Source organism: Sander vitreus, chromosome 24 (genome assembly GCF_031162955.1).
Source record: "Sander vitreus isolate 19-12246 chromosome 24, sanVit1, whole genome shotgun sequence".
NCBI classification, from domain to species: Eukaryota; Metazoa; Chordata; class Actinopteri; order Perciformes; family Percidae; genus Sander; species Sander vitreus.
The window spans coordinates 16,112,361-16,132,571 of NC_135878.1; the positions used below are offsets into that span (position 1 = coordinate 16,112,361).

General features: G+C 39.9%; 1 protein-coding gene across 3 annotated transcripts in view; it reads left to right on the top strand.

The window, feature by feature from the left end:
* Window positions 1-20,211, top strand: part of nlgn4xa (neuroligin 4 X-linked a) — a 63,986-nt gene that overhangs the window by 35,762 nt on the left and 8,013 nt on the right. For all 3 annotated transcript variants that reach the window (XM_078244053.1, XM_078244054.1, XM_078244055.1), the window contains one exon: window positions 18,832-19,017. In XM_078244053.1, the coding sequence (XP_078100179.1) occupies window positions 18,832-19,017 (186 nt within the window). The remainder of the gene's footprint in view (window positions 1-18,831; window positions 19,018-20,211) is intronic.

Below are 20,211 nucleotides of genomic sequence, written 5' to 3' on the forward strand. Positions count from 1 at the left end.
GTTTGTTCTGAACATTTTGATATGAAACACATGGGGATTGGTTATATGCAAGTGCCTTTTAAAAAGGTTAATTTAAGAAGATATGTAAAAATCGCAAAAATGCCCTTAGACCTCAGAGGGATAATTTATAATCTGGGGTTTTGCAGAAATGTCCTTGACTAAATCAGATATATATATATATAAGCTGCATGTATTTTGACTCATTTAAATTGCACTAAACAATTACAATTTGTTGTTTGGATTTGACAGATGTATTTATTCATGGATTATTGAGTGAGAATCATTGTAAATTGTGTTGTTATTTAGGCTGAGTGTGAGGTATTGTGCAGACAACAATGTCACAGTTAGATGCCTGTTTCATACAGACGCCAATCATGCCTAAAATTGAAACACTTATACGAAATGGCTGCCACTTACCCACAGTGTGCTGCCCGCAGAAACGTACAACATAAGTGGCCCATTATGTGGACAATCACATATTTTGAGGAAATGACATAGGGACATGTGTGTGGAATTTAATATTTTCCATTTGAAGGTGATGATTGACGGTCGCAGAATGTGACTCGTGCACTCCCAGGATACATTGGGGGGGAAATGGACCGTGCTGATGTTGGATAAGTGACTGTAACTGCAAAACCAAATAAAAACACTTGTTCTGTTATAGAAAATCAAGCAAGAATACTGCAATCTATAGAGTAATGTCATTTAACCCAGATTTGAAGTGAGATCAGGTTTAAAAAGAAACTAAAATTAGCAATTAGTCAAAAAGAAATCCTCCAAAGCTCCTATGTTAGTGGGGGATGTGAATGTGGATTCATGTTAACCTTTATGGACACTAGTACTAGTACAACGCGTCCATTGGCTACTTGTTTCAAACGTTTGTCTGTCCCGTCTCATGTATTTTTTGGCAAGATGTCAGCACGTTTATAAATATTTCCCAACATATTGACTCAGAATTTTACCTCTCTATAATATGAAAGTGTATTGTTAAGAAACATCTGTACTGAATGCCGAAAAAAGGTGCACCCAACACACTTGTACTCACAGCTAACACACACAAACATGACAGGCACTATCACAACACTAGACATGCCTTCATGGGACGCTTTACACTCCCTTCACCTAAAACTAATGCCATAAAGAAAACTGCAATTAAACAATCAGGGCCAGTGCTTACATCATTACATAGCGGGGTTGTGTTGCAAGGACCGTCCAGTGCCATAAAAACGGCAACTAGCATCATTGAACTAACAAATGTTCATTCAGACCTGTAAGTAATGTTGATAGGATACTTGTAAATTATCTGTGTTACCTTCAGTTTAAGGCTCAAACATGTTTTGCAGCTCTAGACAGATTTCTTTTAATTTTTTCGGGCCAAAAATTGCTCTTTTTTCTCTTACAGGTTGCTAACCTTCCCCCTGGCCCCTTGACCCTGTATGTCAGCTGCATTTTGGGTAATTTGATTAATTGCAAGGTTGTTTTTTGGAATCTGCACCCTACAGATACAAACCTCGTCGGTCCAAATATAAAGCTTGAAATGAAGATCTGAGTGAACAAGGCTTGAAAAATGAAAAGTCACCTGACGGTCGTTCAGTGCGGAGTCGAGTCAGCAGTCAGACAAATGAACAGTGATAACTATTGGCTGTCAGGCTGACTTTTGTTTAGGGAGAAATACTAGCACTTTTATTACATGCACAGCTATGGCTAACGAGACATTTCAAGTCGAGTAAACTATATTCACCTACAGAACCATACCTTGCATGCTGTTGCGGCATCTTTTCCCATTTTAAAAACACCCACAGTGTGCATGGCTGCTTGTGTCCGTGAATTGTTTGTGCAGCTTCTGCGAGTGGTTCAAATGTCTCCCCACGGATGTCAAACAGATTCTAATTATCTCTGCAGAGTAAATGAACATACGCTGGGTGATCACAGTGCCCCAGCTGAATGGATAGATAGATGTGTAACCAATCACACTTTTCCTCACTGCAGCACTCTCTATTTTTCCACTGTATGCAGCCTGTTCTCATTAACCATTCGTTCAAATAGCTACGAAAAGTTAAGCACTGTAATTAGTAAGCATTCCACATTTGTTTTGCTGTCAGCGCCATGCGGAGCACCGTAGCCGGCATTGCAGAGCTCTGTAGCGGCTACACATCTACTAACTGCTGCTGCTCTGACGAACTGTGATGGCGGTCTGTAGCCGGCGGCAGGAAGCTCTGTAGCGGCTTTAAACAGCTAGCAACTGGCACTCGGCGTCACGGAGCTCTGTAGCCGATGTCACGTGACCAGCCGGTGGTCTCCTAGTTTCCTACGATATCATACAAACCCATTCATGAAAATGCGTTGATGTATGTCCATGCCATAATGTTTGGCACTTTTTGCAACGTTTCTAATCGCGTTTCTCAATGTTTTTGGCGTTTTTTTGACGTGTTAACATCTTTTTCCAACATCTTTGTCATTTTACTGTAAGTTTTTGGCTCCTTTTTCAAAAGATTTTTCCCCATTTCTTTAACGTTTTTTTAAATGTTCTTTTCAAGATTTTTGACGTGTGTACTTTTTTGCAGCATTTTTGTCACTTTGTTTGATGTTATTGTCGCTTTTTCTTCTTGAATCCGCGCCCTAGCTCACGGCTCTTCAACAGGTTGTCCGGGACCCCTAGGGGGTCCTCAGAGTCAATGCAGGGGGGCCTCCAAATCATTAAGTTTTTCATAACATTTAAAAAGTCCTAAAATGAATCCAACATATGATTAGCAAATTATAAATCTCCACTGATAGGCTTACTGGCCTATAGGTAAGGTAGTCACTAAGGCCATCCACAGATTAACATTTAAACATGATTCATGAAATCATGCCAACATCTACTAGGTGATTTTAATAGCTTATTATTCTATGCAAAATAGGTATGTATAAAGGCTTTAGGCCGCCCTACCAGTTATTGTAGGCCCAATTTAATATGCAACTTCATTTTATACAATACATGTAGTAGGTGGTCCCTCCAGAATACAGACACAGATTTGTATATCTGTGCCAAAAGATGGCTTGTCCTAGATCAGCAAATTCTTTCCTTTGATGCCGTGAAACAAACATCTCTCATAGTCAAAGGAAACAACAGGGAGAAGACTTGTTTTTGGGAGAGAAGTCACTTCTCATCAAAGGGTTTCTCACTATAATGAGAACAACCCAGACAAAAGATTTATGTTTTTTACCTGCTTGAAAATGATTAAAAGCTGGACAACATATGTATGTGGCTGAAAACTCCGGCTACATTCACACTGCTATGTTTTGGTTTAAAAAGGATTATCTTCTGCAACGTTCCCCCCTCTCATTCCCCCTGCTCTGGCGTTCCCCCCTCTCATTCCCCCTGCTCTGGTGTTTCCCCTCTCATTCCCCCTGCTCTGGTGTTTCCCCTCTCATTCCCCCTGCTCTGGTGTTTCCCCTCTCATTCCCCCTGCTCTGGTGTTTCCCCTCTCATTCCCCCTGCTCTGGTGTTTCCCCCCTCTCATTCCCCCTGCTCTGGCGTTCTCTCATTCCCCCTGCTCTGGTGTTTCCCCTCTCATTCCCCCTGCTCTGGCGTTTCCCCCTCTCATTCCCCCTGCTCTGGCATTTACGAGCCCCTAAACCGGAGAAATTTGTAACCCCACCCACCAGGGACGTGCACAGACATTTGGAGGGGCCATTGCTCTAATCTGCAAAGTTGCAAAATGCTACGTTTATTACATTAACCAATTGGGACATTTATTTATCATCTTATAGCAAAATAAGGCGCCTAACGCCACATCTGATTGTTGGTTGAAAACTCACGTAACATATTGACTGTAAACAACGTATAACCTAGCATGATTCATGAGCCCAAACCATCCTATCCCTGAGCCTCTCTCTTCTCTACAGAACGCACACTCATGTAACAGACGTAATGTAACGTAGCTACGTTTGCCTGCTGCTGCAACATAGGCTGTCATTAGCTTTGGTTGATAACGTAGCATTTTACGTTACTAAGGCAATGCAGAGGGCATCACTGAGGGCGAGATTAGATGATATAGCGATTTAATTTAACTTTAGTAATGATTGGCATATTATTGTAATAATGCATCCACCACAGCAAAAAAAGAAAAAAATAGAAAGAAACGTTTATTTAGGCTCTTTCACCAGAGGGGCAGCTAAGCCAATCAGGGCAAACGGGCAGTTGCCCGGGAAACAATAGCCTGTACCTGTGCATGTCCCTGCCACCCACTATCTTTTCCTAAACCTAACTGTCCCATTCTTGTGCTACATGTCAGTTAAATGTACGTCCCAACCCAGAGTGTCAAAAAGTGTCGCCAAGAGTCCCGACCAAGCATCTAAATATGACGCTAAAGGAGACTTTTTGTATCAATAACAAATGCCAAAGATACCTGACCGAGCATCGCTTTCTGACGTGATGGGAGTGAGAATATGTTGATTGGATCGCGTTATAAGGGAGAGATGCACACCCTTATTTTTAGTGGACACTCTGCAGCCAATCAGAATCAAGTTTTCACCCAGACCATTGTATAAGTACATGTATTGTTTCTGCCACAGCAGTTTTCTACAGATTACACAGAACTTGTGCACAGATGTTTGGCCTCCTCACTGCCACAACAAGTAAGTAAGAGTGCACAGTAATGGAAAAAAAAGTTAAAATAGTCTCATAAAACTGGTAATTAGCTGCTTAATAAAGTCGCAGCAAGACAAAACTGCAGAGCACATGTTGTTAAACATGATTGATGCCATTAGTGGAGGCAGCTTTGTCTTTGGGAGTTTCTTTAATGGATTTTTGTGCGGTAAAGAGAACCTGCTTTACCGTCTGAGTGGCAAACACATTTTTTTTTTTCATGGGTGTTAATGATAGGAAAAAAATGACACTGGTGTCATCCTCTGAACTACTGTCTAGTCTCTGGAGACAGGACGCAGCCCAGCCAACCGCCACTAATCTGCAGCTTAAGTGGAAAAAAGAGAAGTTGCAGATGAATGTCCACATTTTCTTTTACTTTTCTCAGGCATTATCAAAGTGTCAATCTTAGTGGGATTTGTCCAAAATCTGCCACATGATGTGACGCTCTCTGACAGCTGTGCGGAGGTTAAGTTTAACAGCAGCTGTGCGTCAATGCTTCAGCCTAATTACAGACCGTTTCTACCTACAGGTGCTGGTCATATAATTAGAATATCATGAAAAAGTAATGAAAACCCCAAATTCAGTATCTCAGAAAGTTAGAATATTACTTAAGACCAATACAAAAAAAGGAGCCAAGTCCTGCTGGAAAATGAAATCTGCATCTCCATAAAGTTGGTCAGCAGCAGGAAGCATGAAGTGCTCTAAAACTTCCTGGTAGACGGCTGCGTTGACCCTGGACCTCAGAAAACACAGTGGACCAACACCAGCAGATGACATGGCACCCCAAACCATCACTGACTGTGGAAACTTTACACTGGACTTCAAGCAACGTGGATTCTGTGCCTCTCCTCTCTTCCTCCAGACTCTGGGACCTTGATTTCCAAAGGAAATGCTAAATGTACTTTCATCAGAGAACATAACTTTGGACCACTCAGCAGCAGTCCAGTCCTGTTTGTCTTTAGCCCAGGCGAGACGGTTCTGATGCTGTGTCTTGTTGAGGAGTGGCTTGACACAAGGAATGGGACAGCTGAAACCCATGTCTTGCATATGTCTGTGCGTGGTGGTTCTTGAAGCTCTGACTCCAGCTGCAGTCCACTCTTTGTGAATCTCCCCACATTTGTGAATGGGTTTTGTTTCACAATCCTCTCCAGGGTGCAGTTATCCCTATTGCTTGTCCACTTTTTTCTACCACATCTTTTCCTTCCCTTGGCCTCTCTATTAATGTGCTTGGACACAGAGCTCTGTGAACAGCCAGCCTCTTTAGCAATGACCTTTTGTGTCTTGCCCTCCTTGTGCAAGGTGTCAATGGTCGTCTTTTGGACAGCTGTCCAGTCAGCAGTCTTCCCCATGATTGTGTAGCCTACAGAACTAGACTGAGGGACCATTTAAAGGCCTTTGCAGGTGTTTTGAGTTAATTAGTTGATTAGAGTGTGGCACCAGAGGCCTGTACTACGAAGCAAGATCAACATGTCCTGGATTTCTTTCAGTTACCCGGCTTCACCTAACCTAACACCCGCGGTCCCGCATCAGCTGTATCACGACGCTGGTTAACAACTAGTTCAGTCAACCCAGGGTTTCCCAATCCAGCGGCGCGCGTTCACATAAAAGAGGCGGGGTTTGCACAGCACGACCAATCACAAACATCTACCAGAGCCGCATATTTTACATAAGAAGACACAGACATGGTTTTGCAGGCAAAACGCAATACAGTCGCTGCTTCCTAAAACAGGAAGGAAAGCTGGCAAAAAAATAGCTGACGCTGTAAATGCGTAAATCACAACGCTTATTAATATCACTTCCCCATCAGTCTGAACATAATCACACTTGTCCTTTCCATAAACTGTCGTTGCTTTAGCCTAGTATTTCCGTTGCAGCCCTGGCAGTGGGAAGCCATCGTGAGAGCAAATAAAATATATAAAAACAAAATTCAAATTGGTAACACACGGCTCAAGAAGCTGAGCTGATATGTAATTCCCTCCCATTACAATCTATATATTTCATAAATATACACATCAGGGAATGCTAACGGGGTTGTCGGTCTCTAAATGTTTTAACTTTTATGTGCGCACCCCTTTCTCCCTCCCCCAGTTACATAAGAAAACGTAAAAAAAAAAAAGCGACAAAAGTAAAAACAACAAACATTAAAAGCTTAAAAAATCAACAAAAACATAATAAATCTAAACAAAATAGTATGTATAAAAAAAAAAAAACTTTGCATGTGAATGCTGAATGCTTAAAGCCTGGCGGGCCACTTCATATCTGACACAGTTGTGACCTTGCTGAGCTTATCCCAAACCATCTCCTTCCCATCATTCCCTTTGAATTAAGATTTACTCTGGGACGCCATGGGGGAGATTATCTTCTGGACAGGGAGCACAATTAAGCACTATTACTGTCATGTTGTCAGTGTGCTCTGCCTCTCTCCGTACCGTAATAAAAGACCTCGGAATATTCCCTTCCTGCTGAATTACAGCGATAGATGACATTAAAATGTGCAGAACATTTGCTGGTGTCACTTTATTTTTGTGATTACAACCATCTGTTTTTTTCCAAATTGAGACATTGGAAAAGCAAACGCCTGCTCCATTTACAATTAATTAGCCACCGACTGTGCTGTGTGGACTTGCAGGGTGTTTGTTTGAGCGGTTACACCCAGATGACGATGTGTCATGTCAGCGCTGAGTGCTGCCAACTGAAAAGTATCCATAACCCTAAAAAAAAAAATCCCCCAAGGTTTCTATCACAGTCCAAACAAACAGTATCGGAGTGAAGAGTCTGGGAAGTGTTTTTTGTGCACGTTATGTTGACAAAAGTGTCCAATTAAATTGTACATGGTGCAAAAGTGTCAATTGTAACTTGGGATGTGGCAAATGGAGAGGCATATTAGGCTAGGGCAACAATTTGACTTTTTCTCTCCTGATACTGATTCAAATAAGTCAATATAGGGTGTTTTACAATCCTACAACAGTGTTAACATATAGACTAATATGTTAAGTTGTGTTCTTACACTGGTACAGTCATGCCCTATAAGAGATGTACAACTGCGCATGTGCAAAATAAAGCATCTCCCCGTTCTGGTTGAAACACCAACGATGAATATGTGTGTTTATTCCTCCGTTAAGTAAACCGGTATTCCTGCCCTGAAGATGACAGCACCAACAGGTTATGGGCCCAGAAGGGAACATGGAAGCCGATGGACTAGATTATGTTTCGAACGGAGATGAAAAAAACTACGAGTTATGGGAGACGAAGTTTTTGGGGCACTTGCGTTTTCTAGGGCTAAAGGCCGCCATATTGAGCGTGGATGAAGATGAAGAAGACGGAGAGAAAAATGAAGAAGCCTATGCCGAATTGATACAGGTTTTGGATGATAAAAGTCTTTCCCTGATAATGAGAGAAGCAGCAGATGATGGGAGAAAAGCGTTGAAGATATTGAGGGAACATTATGCAGGTAAAGGGAAGTCACGTGTGATTAGCCTCTACACTGAGCTAACTTCTCTTCAGAAAGCCACTAACGAAAGTGTTACGGACTATATCATTCGTGCTGAGACAGCTATTACAGCACTGAGGAATGCTGAAGAGACATTAAGTGACGGGCTGTTGATTGCAATGATTCTCAAAGGTTTGCCCGAATCATTTAAACCGTTTGCCATCCACATAACGCAGAGTGACGAGCAGACAACTTTTGGCGAGTTCAAAACCAAGTTGAGGAGCTACGAAAGCACCGAGAAGTTTAGCGCCATTTCCACTGACGACAACGTGATGAAGGCAAGTAACGTTAACGTTAGCTGGCCAAGAGGAAGAGATAAAGGGACCGAGATAACCTGCTTCAACTGTGGCCAGAAAGGGCACAAGGCCCGGGAATGTACCGTTACTGGAGAGCGCAGAGAACGGAGACAGTGGTGTAGTTTTTGCAAGAGCTCCACTCATACTGACGCAAATTGCAGACAAAAAAGAAGAGACAATGTGAAACAAGCAACAGATGCTGAAGGCCACACATTTGCATTCAGAATAAGTGACTGTCAGGTTCGTGGACTGAAACAGAAAGGGCTGATGGTTGATATGGGAGCAATGTCACATATAGTCATGGACATCAGGAAGTTTAAGGAGTTTGACGAGACTTTCAAACTGGAAAAACATTCCGTGGAGCTGGCTGACAGAACAAGAATGAATGGTGTCGCGGAGAGGAGAGGTGCAGCGGAGGTTTACCTGAGAGACAACATGGGTCGTCGGGTGAAGACAACGCTGACGAAGGCGCTGTATGTGCCGTCGTTTCTACAGGACATTTTCTCTGTTAAAGCAGCAACAGGCAACGGAGCTTCAGTCAACTTTCGACAGGGGTGTAACAAGCTCATCCACAAGAACGGTACCACTTTTGACATCGAGGAGTACGATAGACTTTACTATCTTAACACTGTAAGTGATGAAAATGATGATGGATGTCATGGGTGCTATGATATTCACACATGGCACAAAATTCTAGGCTACTGTAATTTTGAGGATGTGTCAAAGTTAGAAAATGTGACAGAGGGAATGAAAATCACAGGTAAGATTGACAAATCTAGCCTAAACTGTGAAATCTGCACACAGGGAAAATTTGTTCAGAGCAGAAACGGAGAGCCTGATGAAAAGGCAAAAGCGGAACTTGAGCTTGTGTACACTCATTTGGCTGGCCCTATTGAGCCAGAGGCGAAAGATGAGTTACAGATACACTCTAGCATTTACGGATGATTATTCAGGGGCAGTTTTTGTGTATTTCCTAAAAGCAAAGAGTGATATTGTAAAAGCTCCTGAGAAGTTTATTGCTGATGTGGCCCCTTATGGGAAAATAAAGTGTGTCAGGTCAGATAATGGCACAGAGTTCACAGCCAAAGAGTTCCAGTCACTGCTCAGTAAGAATGCCATAAGACATGAAACTTCAGCCCCTTACTCACCCCATCAAAATGGGACCACTGAGAGAAATTGGAGAACGCTGTTTGAAATAGCAAGATGCATGCTACTTGAGAGCAACCTCCCAAAGAACTTGTGGACATGTGCTGTAATGACTGCTGCAGTAATTCGCAATAGGTGTTACAATAAGCGTGTAGGACAGACTCCACACTACATGTTTACTGGGAGAAAGCCTGATCTTTCAAAGATGAAAGAATTTGGATCTGTTTGCTATGCATACAGACAGAACAATAAAAAGTTGGACTCAAGATGTGAAAAGGGTATTTTTGTCGGGTATGATAAAAATAGTCCAGCATACCTAGTCTACTACCCAGACACTGGAAAAGTTCTTAAAAACAAATTAGTCAAGTTTGTTACAAAAGGTGTAGTCCAACGCCAAACTCAGACAGATTTGGAAATGAGTGATGATCTTCATGGAAAGAGATTTGAATCCCCCATGCCAAAAGCCAAGATGGCAGATCAAAATTCCGAAGAGACACAAGATGTGCAAATTGAGACTTCAGAGAGTGACACAAACACGCTGAGACAAGAGAGCGAAAATAGTCAGAGTCCACGCTATCCAGACAGAGTGAGGAAGAAACCCCAGTACTTAAAAGACTGAGTGTAAAGTGAAGTGTGATGACCATATACCACCTAGTGTTGACTACTGCCACAGAGTAATGTGTAATGCACCACAAACCTTCAAAGAAGCAATGACTTCACCAAAATCAGAGATTTGGGCTACTGCTATGAAGGAGGAGATGGATTCCCTTAGGGAAAATGATATTCACATTGACCACACTGCCAGAGGGTAAAAATGCAGTGGGGGGCAGGTGGGTCTATGCGGTCAAAAACAATTCAGATGAGACTGAGACATACATGGCAAGATACGTTGCAAAGGGGTATAGTCAAGTGGCAGGAATAGACTATAAGGAGACTTTTTCTCCAACTGCAAATATGACATCAGTACGCTGTTTGATGCAGCTAGCATCAGATGGATGTCAAAACAGCATATCTACATGCTCCTATTGACTGTGAAGTGTACATGGAGCAACCAGAAGGTTTTGAAGTCAGGTCAGATACAGGTGAGCAACTAGTCTGCAAACTGAACAAGTCACTGTACGGCCTGAAACAGTCAGGAAGGAACTGGAACAAAATGTTGCATGATCACCTTAGTGAAAATGGTTTTACACAGAACCCAGCTGATCACTGTGTTTATAACAAACAAACTGCAACAGAAAGGATCATTTTGATAATTTGGGTCGATGATCTAACTATCGCTGCTAGTGGTAGTGACTCACTCACAAGTGTAAAAGAAATGTTAACTGAAAAATTTAAGATGAAAGATCTTGGGAGGCTTAAACATTTCCTAGGCATTGCTTTTACACAAAGTGAAGGGAAAATAAAGATGACCCAAACAAGGTACATAACCAAGATACTGGAGAGGTTTGGTATGTCAGACTGTAAAACAAGGGCAACACCATGTGAACAAAAACAAAACTTTGATGGTGAACCTATTGATTCAAAAAGATATCGTGAAGTGATAGGCAGCTTGATATATGTGATGACATGTACAAGACCGGGTATCAGTTGGATTGTCAGCAAGCTGTCACAATACCTTTCAGAACCAAAAGAGCAACACTGGATAACAGCTAAACATGTGTTGAGGTACTTGAAGGGGACAATGAATCAGGAGTTGTGTTACAAAAAGGGGGTGGAAAAACTCAACCTCGTAGCATATAGTGATGCTGATTGGGCAGCAGATCAAAGTGACAGACGAAGCATAACAGGGTATTGTTTTAGTTTAACTAAACGTGGACCTGTTATTTCATGGAGATCTAAGAAGCAGCCAACAGTAGCTCTATCTACATGTGAAGCAGAGTACATGGCACTGGCTGCTACTACACAAGAAAGTTTGTACCTTGTACAGTTATTGGGCGAGATGGATAGTGAGTGCCAATATGCACCAGTAACAATCTTTGAAGATAACCAAGGTGCAATTGCTCTGTCAAAGAACCCAGTATGTTGTCAGAGATGTAAACATGTCGACATCAGATATCATTTCATTCGGTCTGCACTCAGTGATGGTAAAATAAGTATTGAATATTGTCCAACGGCAGACATGGTTGCAGATGTTTTGACTAAACCTGTAACGAAGTTCAAAAATGAAAAATTCTTGGATTATATGTTAGGAATATAAACTGACATTTGTGAGATGTACAACGGTAAGCTAAATGTGTTGATAAAGTTAGGTTGAATACGACTTGTACAGTATAAGAGTGGGGGTGTTAACATATAGACTAATATGTTAAGTTGTGTTCTTACACTGGTACAGTCATGCCCTATGAGAGATGTACAACTGCGCATGTGCAAAATAAAGCATCTCCCCGTTCAACGATGAACATGTGTGTGTTTATTCCTCCGTTAAGTAAACCGGTATTCCTGCCCTGAAGATGACAGCACCAACAAATAGTGCCCAATTTCAAAATCTTTGTAAACATGTAGTGATGTCTAAATTAAATTTTTTCTTTTGTTTTACTGCACCCAATAGATGGCACTCTTGGTTTAAAGAAAAAGCCTCAAGAACTGATAATTACAGTTTAAAGCGATGCTTGCTCTGACAGACATATCTAGTTTATTGACATGCTTTTAATTCATCAAAAAAGTCAAATATCTATGACTGTATTATTATTATTATTATTATTATTATTATTATTATTATTATTATTATTATATATGTCTTATAAAGTCTTCTCACTCACAGCTTGGTCGAAATAAAGGCCTAAAAAAGTCAGAAAAAAAGTTCCTTAGCGATCATAGAAAAAAGTAAAAAGTGACAATAACATCGAAAACAAATGTTGGAAGAAGTGACAAAAACGTCAAAAAAAAGTACCAACAAAAACGTCGGAAAGAGTGGGGGAAGAAAACTTCAGAAATAGTGACAAAAACTTCAGAAACACAACAAAATGAAAAAATGATGCCTTCAGAAAAACGAACTAGGTGGGCCAAAATTTATTGTGAACCTAAATTGATATGTGGGCCGTATCAAAATCTGCGAGGGGCCGGATTTTGACATAACTATCAATGATGTGACAGTATAAACCAACCCTGTAACTGTTTTCCAGAGATTGGTTACATCGTACATTATGAATCTGAGAATGTAATGATAAACTGCTGACTAGAGACTAGAGTGTAAGGTGCAGCGTAGCTTTTTTCCAACTGCAGGCAGGTACTCCACTCCGCTGCCTCCGCTTTCTACTGGACCAGCTAGTGCTTCAGCCCTGTCACTCGGTAACAGTTAATTTAGTCTACATTGAAACTAAGGCTTTCAACAAATATCCTATATATATATATATATATATATATATATATATATATATATATATATATATATTACTTATTAAATTACTTATGGCTCTGTGACGGCAGTGTAATCTGCTGAGTCCTGTCTGTCTTCCGTTGTATTGGTTTACCCTCTTACGGACATAATGCGCAAAAATAGATATTTGAATATATTCAAACCTCTGTGTTTTCTTAGAAGGAATATTAAAATGTCATTTTTGACCAGTTTTGACAGCCCTAGTTTGATCCCATGTTGAATCAATTTGGTTGAAAACATTCAGGGCTGGAGCCCCAGCAGAAATCCCCCCCCACCTCTCCGCCCCTGGTGAGTGAGTGATGTAATTAATTAAAGGCATCGGCTCAAGTTGCTCTCTGCCCTGTGAATGTTCTGTGCATAAAACTTTAACATTTGGCATTCTGCCGTGCCATTTCACTCTGTCATCTGTGTCGCTCACACCGCTCTGCTATCGTCTAAGGCTGCTACTACCTAACATTAAACCCTGCACAATAACACGCTGTGGCATTTAGATAACACGCTAATGGTATTTCCAGGAAAAAAATCATTTTGAATGGGAGATGTTCTGTGCAGATTAAGGCGGTTTAGTTTAGTGACTGGGCTCGTATATTTGGCTCTGCAAAACACATTTCTGTTGTAAAGGTAAAATAATCGCTTGTGTCACCAAAATGCCAACATTTCATTAAATTGTTCAATTTGTTCAACATGGATTTGGGATTTCATCCTGTAGGGTTTGCGGGTTTCGAGGAATAAAGCACTGTCCAAATTGCTGTCCATTTTGTACTAACCACATCAGAGTTTTACTGCCAATTTGGACACTAAACAAAAAGGATTTATACTCATCATTTGGAGATCACAAAAATAAAGTAATGTTGAATCACTATCAGTGTAGGAAATCTGAAGAATATTTCGGGGACAACTCTTGCCCCCACTATCTAACAAATCTGACGAATTAACAGAATGTTGGGGGCATTGACATTAATAGTAGTTGGTTGATTTTTTTTTACGTAAAATGAGCCCAGATTGAAATGTGTACAGTAAAAAGTAAAAACAAACATACAACTGCATCCCAGCCCACTATTGCTATTATATATATTAGGGCTGTCAAACAATTACATTTTCTTAATCGCGATTAATCGTTGAATTTCTATAGTTAATCGTGATTAATCGCATGTTTTATCACATGATTAAAATTCTATTATTTTTCATTTCAGAACAGTTTTTAAGTCCATATTAACAATGGAAAGCCATTCTTACCAGAAGATCTTGATTGGGAATCAAATGGATGCAAAGAAAATGACTTTATGAACTTGATTTTAAGATTTGTATTTGTTTATTATATATTTAATCTAGTCACACATTTAAATTTAACAACAACTTTGAATGCACCACGAGGCTGTAAATTACCAGTTTCATTGAACGCACCGTCTGTGTTGTTTCTCCGACGGCAGCTGCAGATTGTTACATCCCGGTGTTGAATCCTCTACAGTAAAACACAGTCACACTTTACACCGTTTAGCGTTAGCTGTCAGCATTTAACCGTGTTTAATCCAGCTACTAGCTAGTGGTAGGCTAACGTTAGCTGCTGTTGAGTATAGTGTTAACTAGCTAGCGGTAGGCTAACGTTAGCTGCTGTTGAGTATAGTGTTAACTAGCTAGCGGTAGGCTAACATTAGCTGCTGTCGAGTATAGTGTTAACTAGCTAGTGGTAGGCTAACGTTAGCTGCTGTTGAGTATAGTGTTAACTAGCTAGTAGTAGGATAACGTTAGCTGCTGTCGAGTATAGTGTTAACTAGCTAGTGGTAGGATAACGTTAGCTGCTGTCGAGTATAGTGTTAACTAGCTAGCGGTAGGTTAACGTTAGCTGCTGTTGAGTATAGTGTTAACTAGCTAGCGGTAGGTTAACGTTAGCTGCTGTTGAGTATAGTGTTAACTAGCTAGCGGTAGGCTAACGTTAGCTGCTGTTGAATATAGTGTTAACTAGCTAGCGGTAGGCTAACGTTAGCTGCTGTTGAGTATAGTGTTAACTAGCGTCCTGTGCAGCAATGTTCATGTTTCCTGTAACGTCTGTTTCAGAGCATCAATCCGCGTTGCTATATCCGCGTTGCTATTCCTGCAGCAGCAGGATGTGTTAGGAGGAAGTACGGCAAAATAGTAGCCTGTATGTCACTGTGAAGTGAAAATAAATGAATAAATGGCGGCATGCGATTAATACGATTTAAAAAAAAATGTACGCATTATGCTCGACCCTTTATCGCATCGCGATTAACGCGTTAATGCTGACAGCCCATACATATATATGTGTATATATATGTATATATATATATATATGTGTATATATGTATATATATATATATATATATGTTTGGCTGATAACTGATACAGGATTGTTTTCCTGTGCTGTCAGTGACACTGTGATCTGTCACTGAGCACAGAGGAAGCATTAAATCCCTCCCCTCCCCCTGTTTGTATTAATTCTGCCTTGACAGGGGCTCGGAGTGTAATGTAGGTCAGTCATAACAAAGCACAGATGGACACAACCCCATGGTCTGAATAGCACTCAGGCAGGAAGTCTAAAGAGTGGACACATTCATTGGTTATTACCTATTTTACTGTAAGTGTGGCAGTAGAAACTACATATATTTTGTGACGTTTGCTTGATGTGGGCATATGTGGTTAAACTCAACATGAGAGACTGTGCTTCCCCTGAATAACGGTCAAATATTTTGTTTTGTTCAAGCAGCAATGACGACCTATACACACCAAAATCGACTAAAACGTGGAAAGTGTCACTAAAACTAACAACGCATTGTGTAATAATATGTCAAAATGTAATACATGTTCATTTCCTTATGTAGTTACATCCGCATTGTGTAATAATCTGCTGCTTTTGTAATAAAGACGCTATATTTATTACCTTTTGAAGACATCCATTTTGGTTTGATATTACATACATCATGCACCATATTATTACATTTTTGTAAAAAAAAGTGCAACCCCCACATTTTGTAAAAAGAGCATTATGTAATTAGTTATTACAAACTGCTGTGAAATGTATTCCATATTGTGTTCAGGTTTTTTATTACATAATGTGTTGTTATTACATAATGTGCTGTTATTACATAATGCATTATTACATAATGCATTGTTATTACATAATGCGCTGTTAATACATAATGCGTTGTTATTACATAATGCATTGTTACAGGAGGTCTAACAACAGGCCACACTCAGTTTTTAACCTATTTTAAGTGGAGCAGTTACTGAAAACAACATATTTTGTGATGCATGCTTGATTTGGTCGAACACAAAATTCTTATGGGTGCATCCCAACAGTGGCTAACTATTTCAACCAACTATTTCAACCGTTAGTTTCAACAGTAAGCTAACTACCTTTTAGCTATTTTAACAGTTTCTCCATTACTTTAGCTGATCATGTTGTTCAGTCATTGCTTTTAGATAGTTATTTCTACCATTTATTCATTACTTTTAGCTAAACTAAACAACAAACATGTTTTTAGCTACCCTGTGCACTGACGTAAAGACTCTCCAGGTATAAAAAGTACCAAACTGAAGAACAATAAAATGTGTCACTTCATGTGAATTAATTGGGAAACTATGGGAGCCTTAAACTAAAGAGCGTTAACGAATTCATTCCTCAAGTATTATTATAAAATCACATTAACCAAGCATTGTCGGCACCTGTCAAGTGAAACTAAAACTTGACACCATTTGTTTGAGCATTTCCTGTGAGCAATCCAATTGAATGGGTAGATGAAGCATTTCCTTCATGTAGTTAACCCTGCGGCATATTTGTAACGTGTACCATTAGAGTGCTTTTCCATTTCCGTATTGACGGCTCTCCTCTGGCTTTTATTTCACTCAGGACTTTGTGATAGACGCAGCGGGGCACAAATCTCCAGGCAGCACATATTTCAATAGCTCCCTTCTTTACATATGAAAGTCCACTGACAGGTTGTCAGTGGACTCAATGACTTTCATCACTTTGTACGGCTCTTTTTCAATAAATACCAGTCTGATATCAGAACACAGAAATACTTTAAAGTGCTGCCATCCAACACTTGCATATAGTGCTGAACAATCTGAGGAAAGTATGTAGTTAATAATCTTTTAGAAACGTAACTACAGGTTTGTGTTTGTGGTGAACAAATACAAACCTTTGTGTTGTATATGTCGTTTTTTATATAACATTTATCACAGCAAGGATGTATAAACAAATTTGTTTTGATGTATTAAGAAAGCCACTCAATGGGGTTTAGGCACATTTTGATAATTTGTCAAGTTTTTGGGATGTTGAGCTCGATGCTACGCTGGTTGGTCTGGCAATGGACTGGAAGGGATCTCCATTGGCTAGTTATGTATTTGTTCTATTTTCAGGGACATTGTGATTTGAAATGAAGCCTTGACTAATCTCAAATCCCGATGGAGCACCTGGCATTCTCCTCTATTCGACTCCTTTAAGGTAAAGAGGAAAGAGCAGGGCGATAAAGAAACTGGTTCCTGTGGTTGTCCTACAGGGTGAATGAGGCTGCCATAGGCCTTGTAATCTTCCCCCACCTCCTGCCCTCCTTTACTCTCTATCATCCCCTCCACTTCACCATGACAAACCAGATCGGCTCTCTATCCAATAGCCACAGGCTCCCTCTCTTTCTCCTCTCTTTACCCAGCATCCCATTTGTCATTTACTCTGTCTCGGCTGGGGACAGGCGCTGTCACTGCCAGGCTTGGCCATCGACTGAGCCTCCAGGCTTGGCAAACGGACGAGCCCCCAGTTTTCCCCAAGTGGTAGCATTTACAAAGCCACTTCATGGCTTTTAGGCACATTTTTGCTAATTTGTCAACAAGTTTGGGGACAAAATGGCCCTGGCAAACGGATAAGCCCTATATATATATATATATATATATATAATTATGATATTATGGCATGCTGTTTCGGAAAATTAGGAAATTATTATATATATGTAAAGTTTGAATATATTGAATGAAAGTCTGAATATTTTGAATGAACCTTGAATATATTGAATGAAAGTCTGAATATATTGAATGAAAGATGTGTTGACGTTAGCCCGGTGAAAGGGACCTGCCTGACCAAAGAGGTTCCTTTCATTTGGTCTTCCATGATGAAAAACTGAATAAACTTCTTCATTGGGAGAACGGTACTGGATACAGTTACCGTTATCAGTGTTTTGGCCCATACATGCATGTGTTACACTAGATTTCTTGCTGATTCGCTCATAGTGTCACAGTTCGGTTAGGATTAATCACAACAAAAACACAAGATGGCGGCAGACAATGACATCAGATTCCATTTCAACTTTCATTCAATATATTCAGACTTTCATTCAATATATTAAATGTTCATTTAATATATTCAGACTTTCATTCAATATATTCAAGGTTCTTTCAATATAGTCAGACTTTAATTCAATATATTCAAACTTTACACACACACACATATATATATATATATGATTTTAAAAAAGTTTTTTTTTTTACACTTTTTTGATGTTTTTGTCACTTTTTTATGTTTCTATTTTAAGTCCCATAACATAGGTAGGGTTGCTGCATTGATTTGCTGTTCCAGTAAGAGAGACTGAGGGGAAATGACACAAAGTTTAAGTTATTTTAAAACCCTCAAATAAATACAACTCTAATGCGATAATAAAGCTATTATATAGAGAGTACAACCTTCGATTTTCATAAAATACTGAAGACGAGAGTTCTTCATTTTTATCAATTTAACTAAGTTTAACAGTGAAGGGGCGGATGTTAGGGGGCTTTTAGGCCTGGAGACTCTTATTTTGAACTCTTAGTGTACAATAAATCAATGTCAGAAAGCTCTCAGGGGTAACGTTGAGATTTGTTTCTCTCCTGTTTGTTTTCATCCATACAGGGTTTCTAAGCACAGGAGACCAGGCAGCCAAGGGCAACTACGGCCTGCTGGATCAGATACACGCTCTACGCTGGATCAAAGAAAACATCCAGGCTTTCAAAGGAGATCCCAAGAGAGTGACCATATTTGGCTCGGGGGCCGGAGCGTCGTGCGTCAGCCTGCTCACCCTCTCACATTACTCAGAAGGTAAGTCTACATGCTGAAAACAGATACGCTCAAACGCAGATACGCTCACAAAGAGATATGCTTACATGCAGAAACGCTCACATGCAGAAATGCTCACATGCAGAAATGCTCACATGCAGAAACACTCACACAGAGATATACTTACATGCAGAAACGTTCACACGCAGATACGGTAACAGAGATATGCTCACATAGAGATAAGCTCAAACACTGATACGCTCAAACAGAGATACGCTAACAGAGATATGTTCACACACAATTTTATGCTATATGTTTTCTCATCAAGGAATGTATAACTAAAAGCAAGACAAAGAAGTTACATGGAACTAGAGGTGCAAATAAATGATTTTTGTTTCAACGTTTTTGTCACTTTGAGAAGTTTTTGACGCTTTTCTCAGCACTTTCACATTCATTTTTGGTGCTTTTTTCAAGTTTTTTTTTACCCTTTTCCAATGTTTGTGTCGTTTCTGCCATTTTGTTGCTTTCCCATTTTGTCTCTTTTATTGCATTGTTTCAGAGATACGCTGATACACAGATGCGCTCACATGGAGATACACTCACACGCCAATCTTCTCATTTTGTGTTATATATTTGCTGGAACGTTTTACGACCATTGGCGATCATGGTGAAGTTTTTGTGGCTTTTATAGCTTATTTCATTGTTTTTCAACATTTTTGTCAGTTTTGTTTGATGCTTTTTTTGCTTTTAGCGACCAATTATTTTCATTGTTGATTAATCTGTGGATTTTTTTCTGGATTAATGGATTTGTTAACGAGTAAAGAAACTAGAAAATATTCACATTTAACAAGCAGGAATCAGAGAAAATTACCCAAACCAATTAATCGATTGTCACAGTAGTTGGCGGTTTATGTAATAGTTGATTGATTAATCTTTGGGGGTAAGGGTTAGATAAATCAATGATGAACATAATCGTAAACTGCAGCCCTATGTATAAATATCTCTTTAAATCCAAAACCAGACTGTGTTGTGGTCTTGTAGACCGACCATCAGGAAAAAGGAAGTCTAACAGGAAGACATTTCTACTTGTGCTCAAGAAATATTTCAATGTATTAGGCAAATTGCCATGAAACTTAATTTGCATGTTGCTACGGAAGAAGAAACCCTTCAGGGAGAAATGCAGCTTTGCAACCCAAGATATAATCTAATGAGTGGATTAGCTTTAAATCTGCTGAG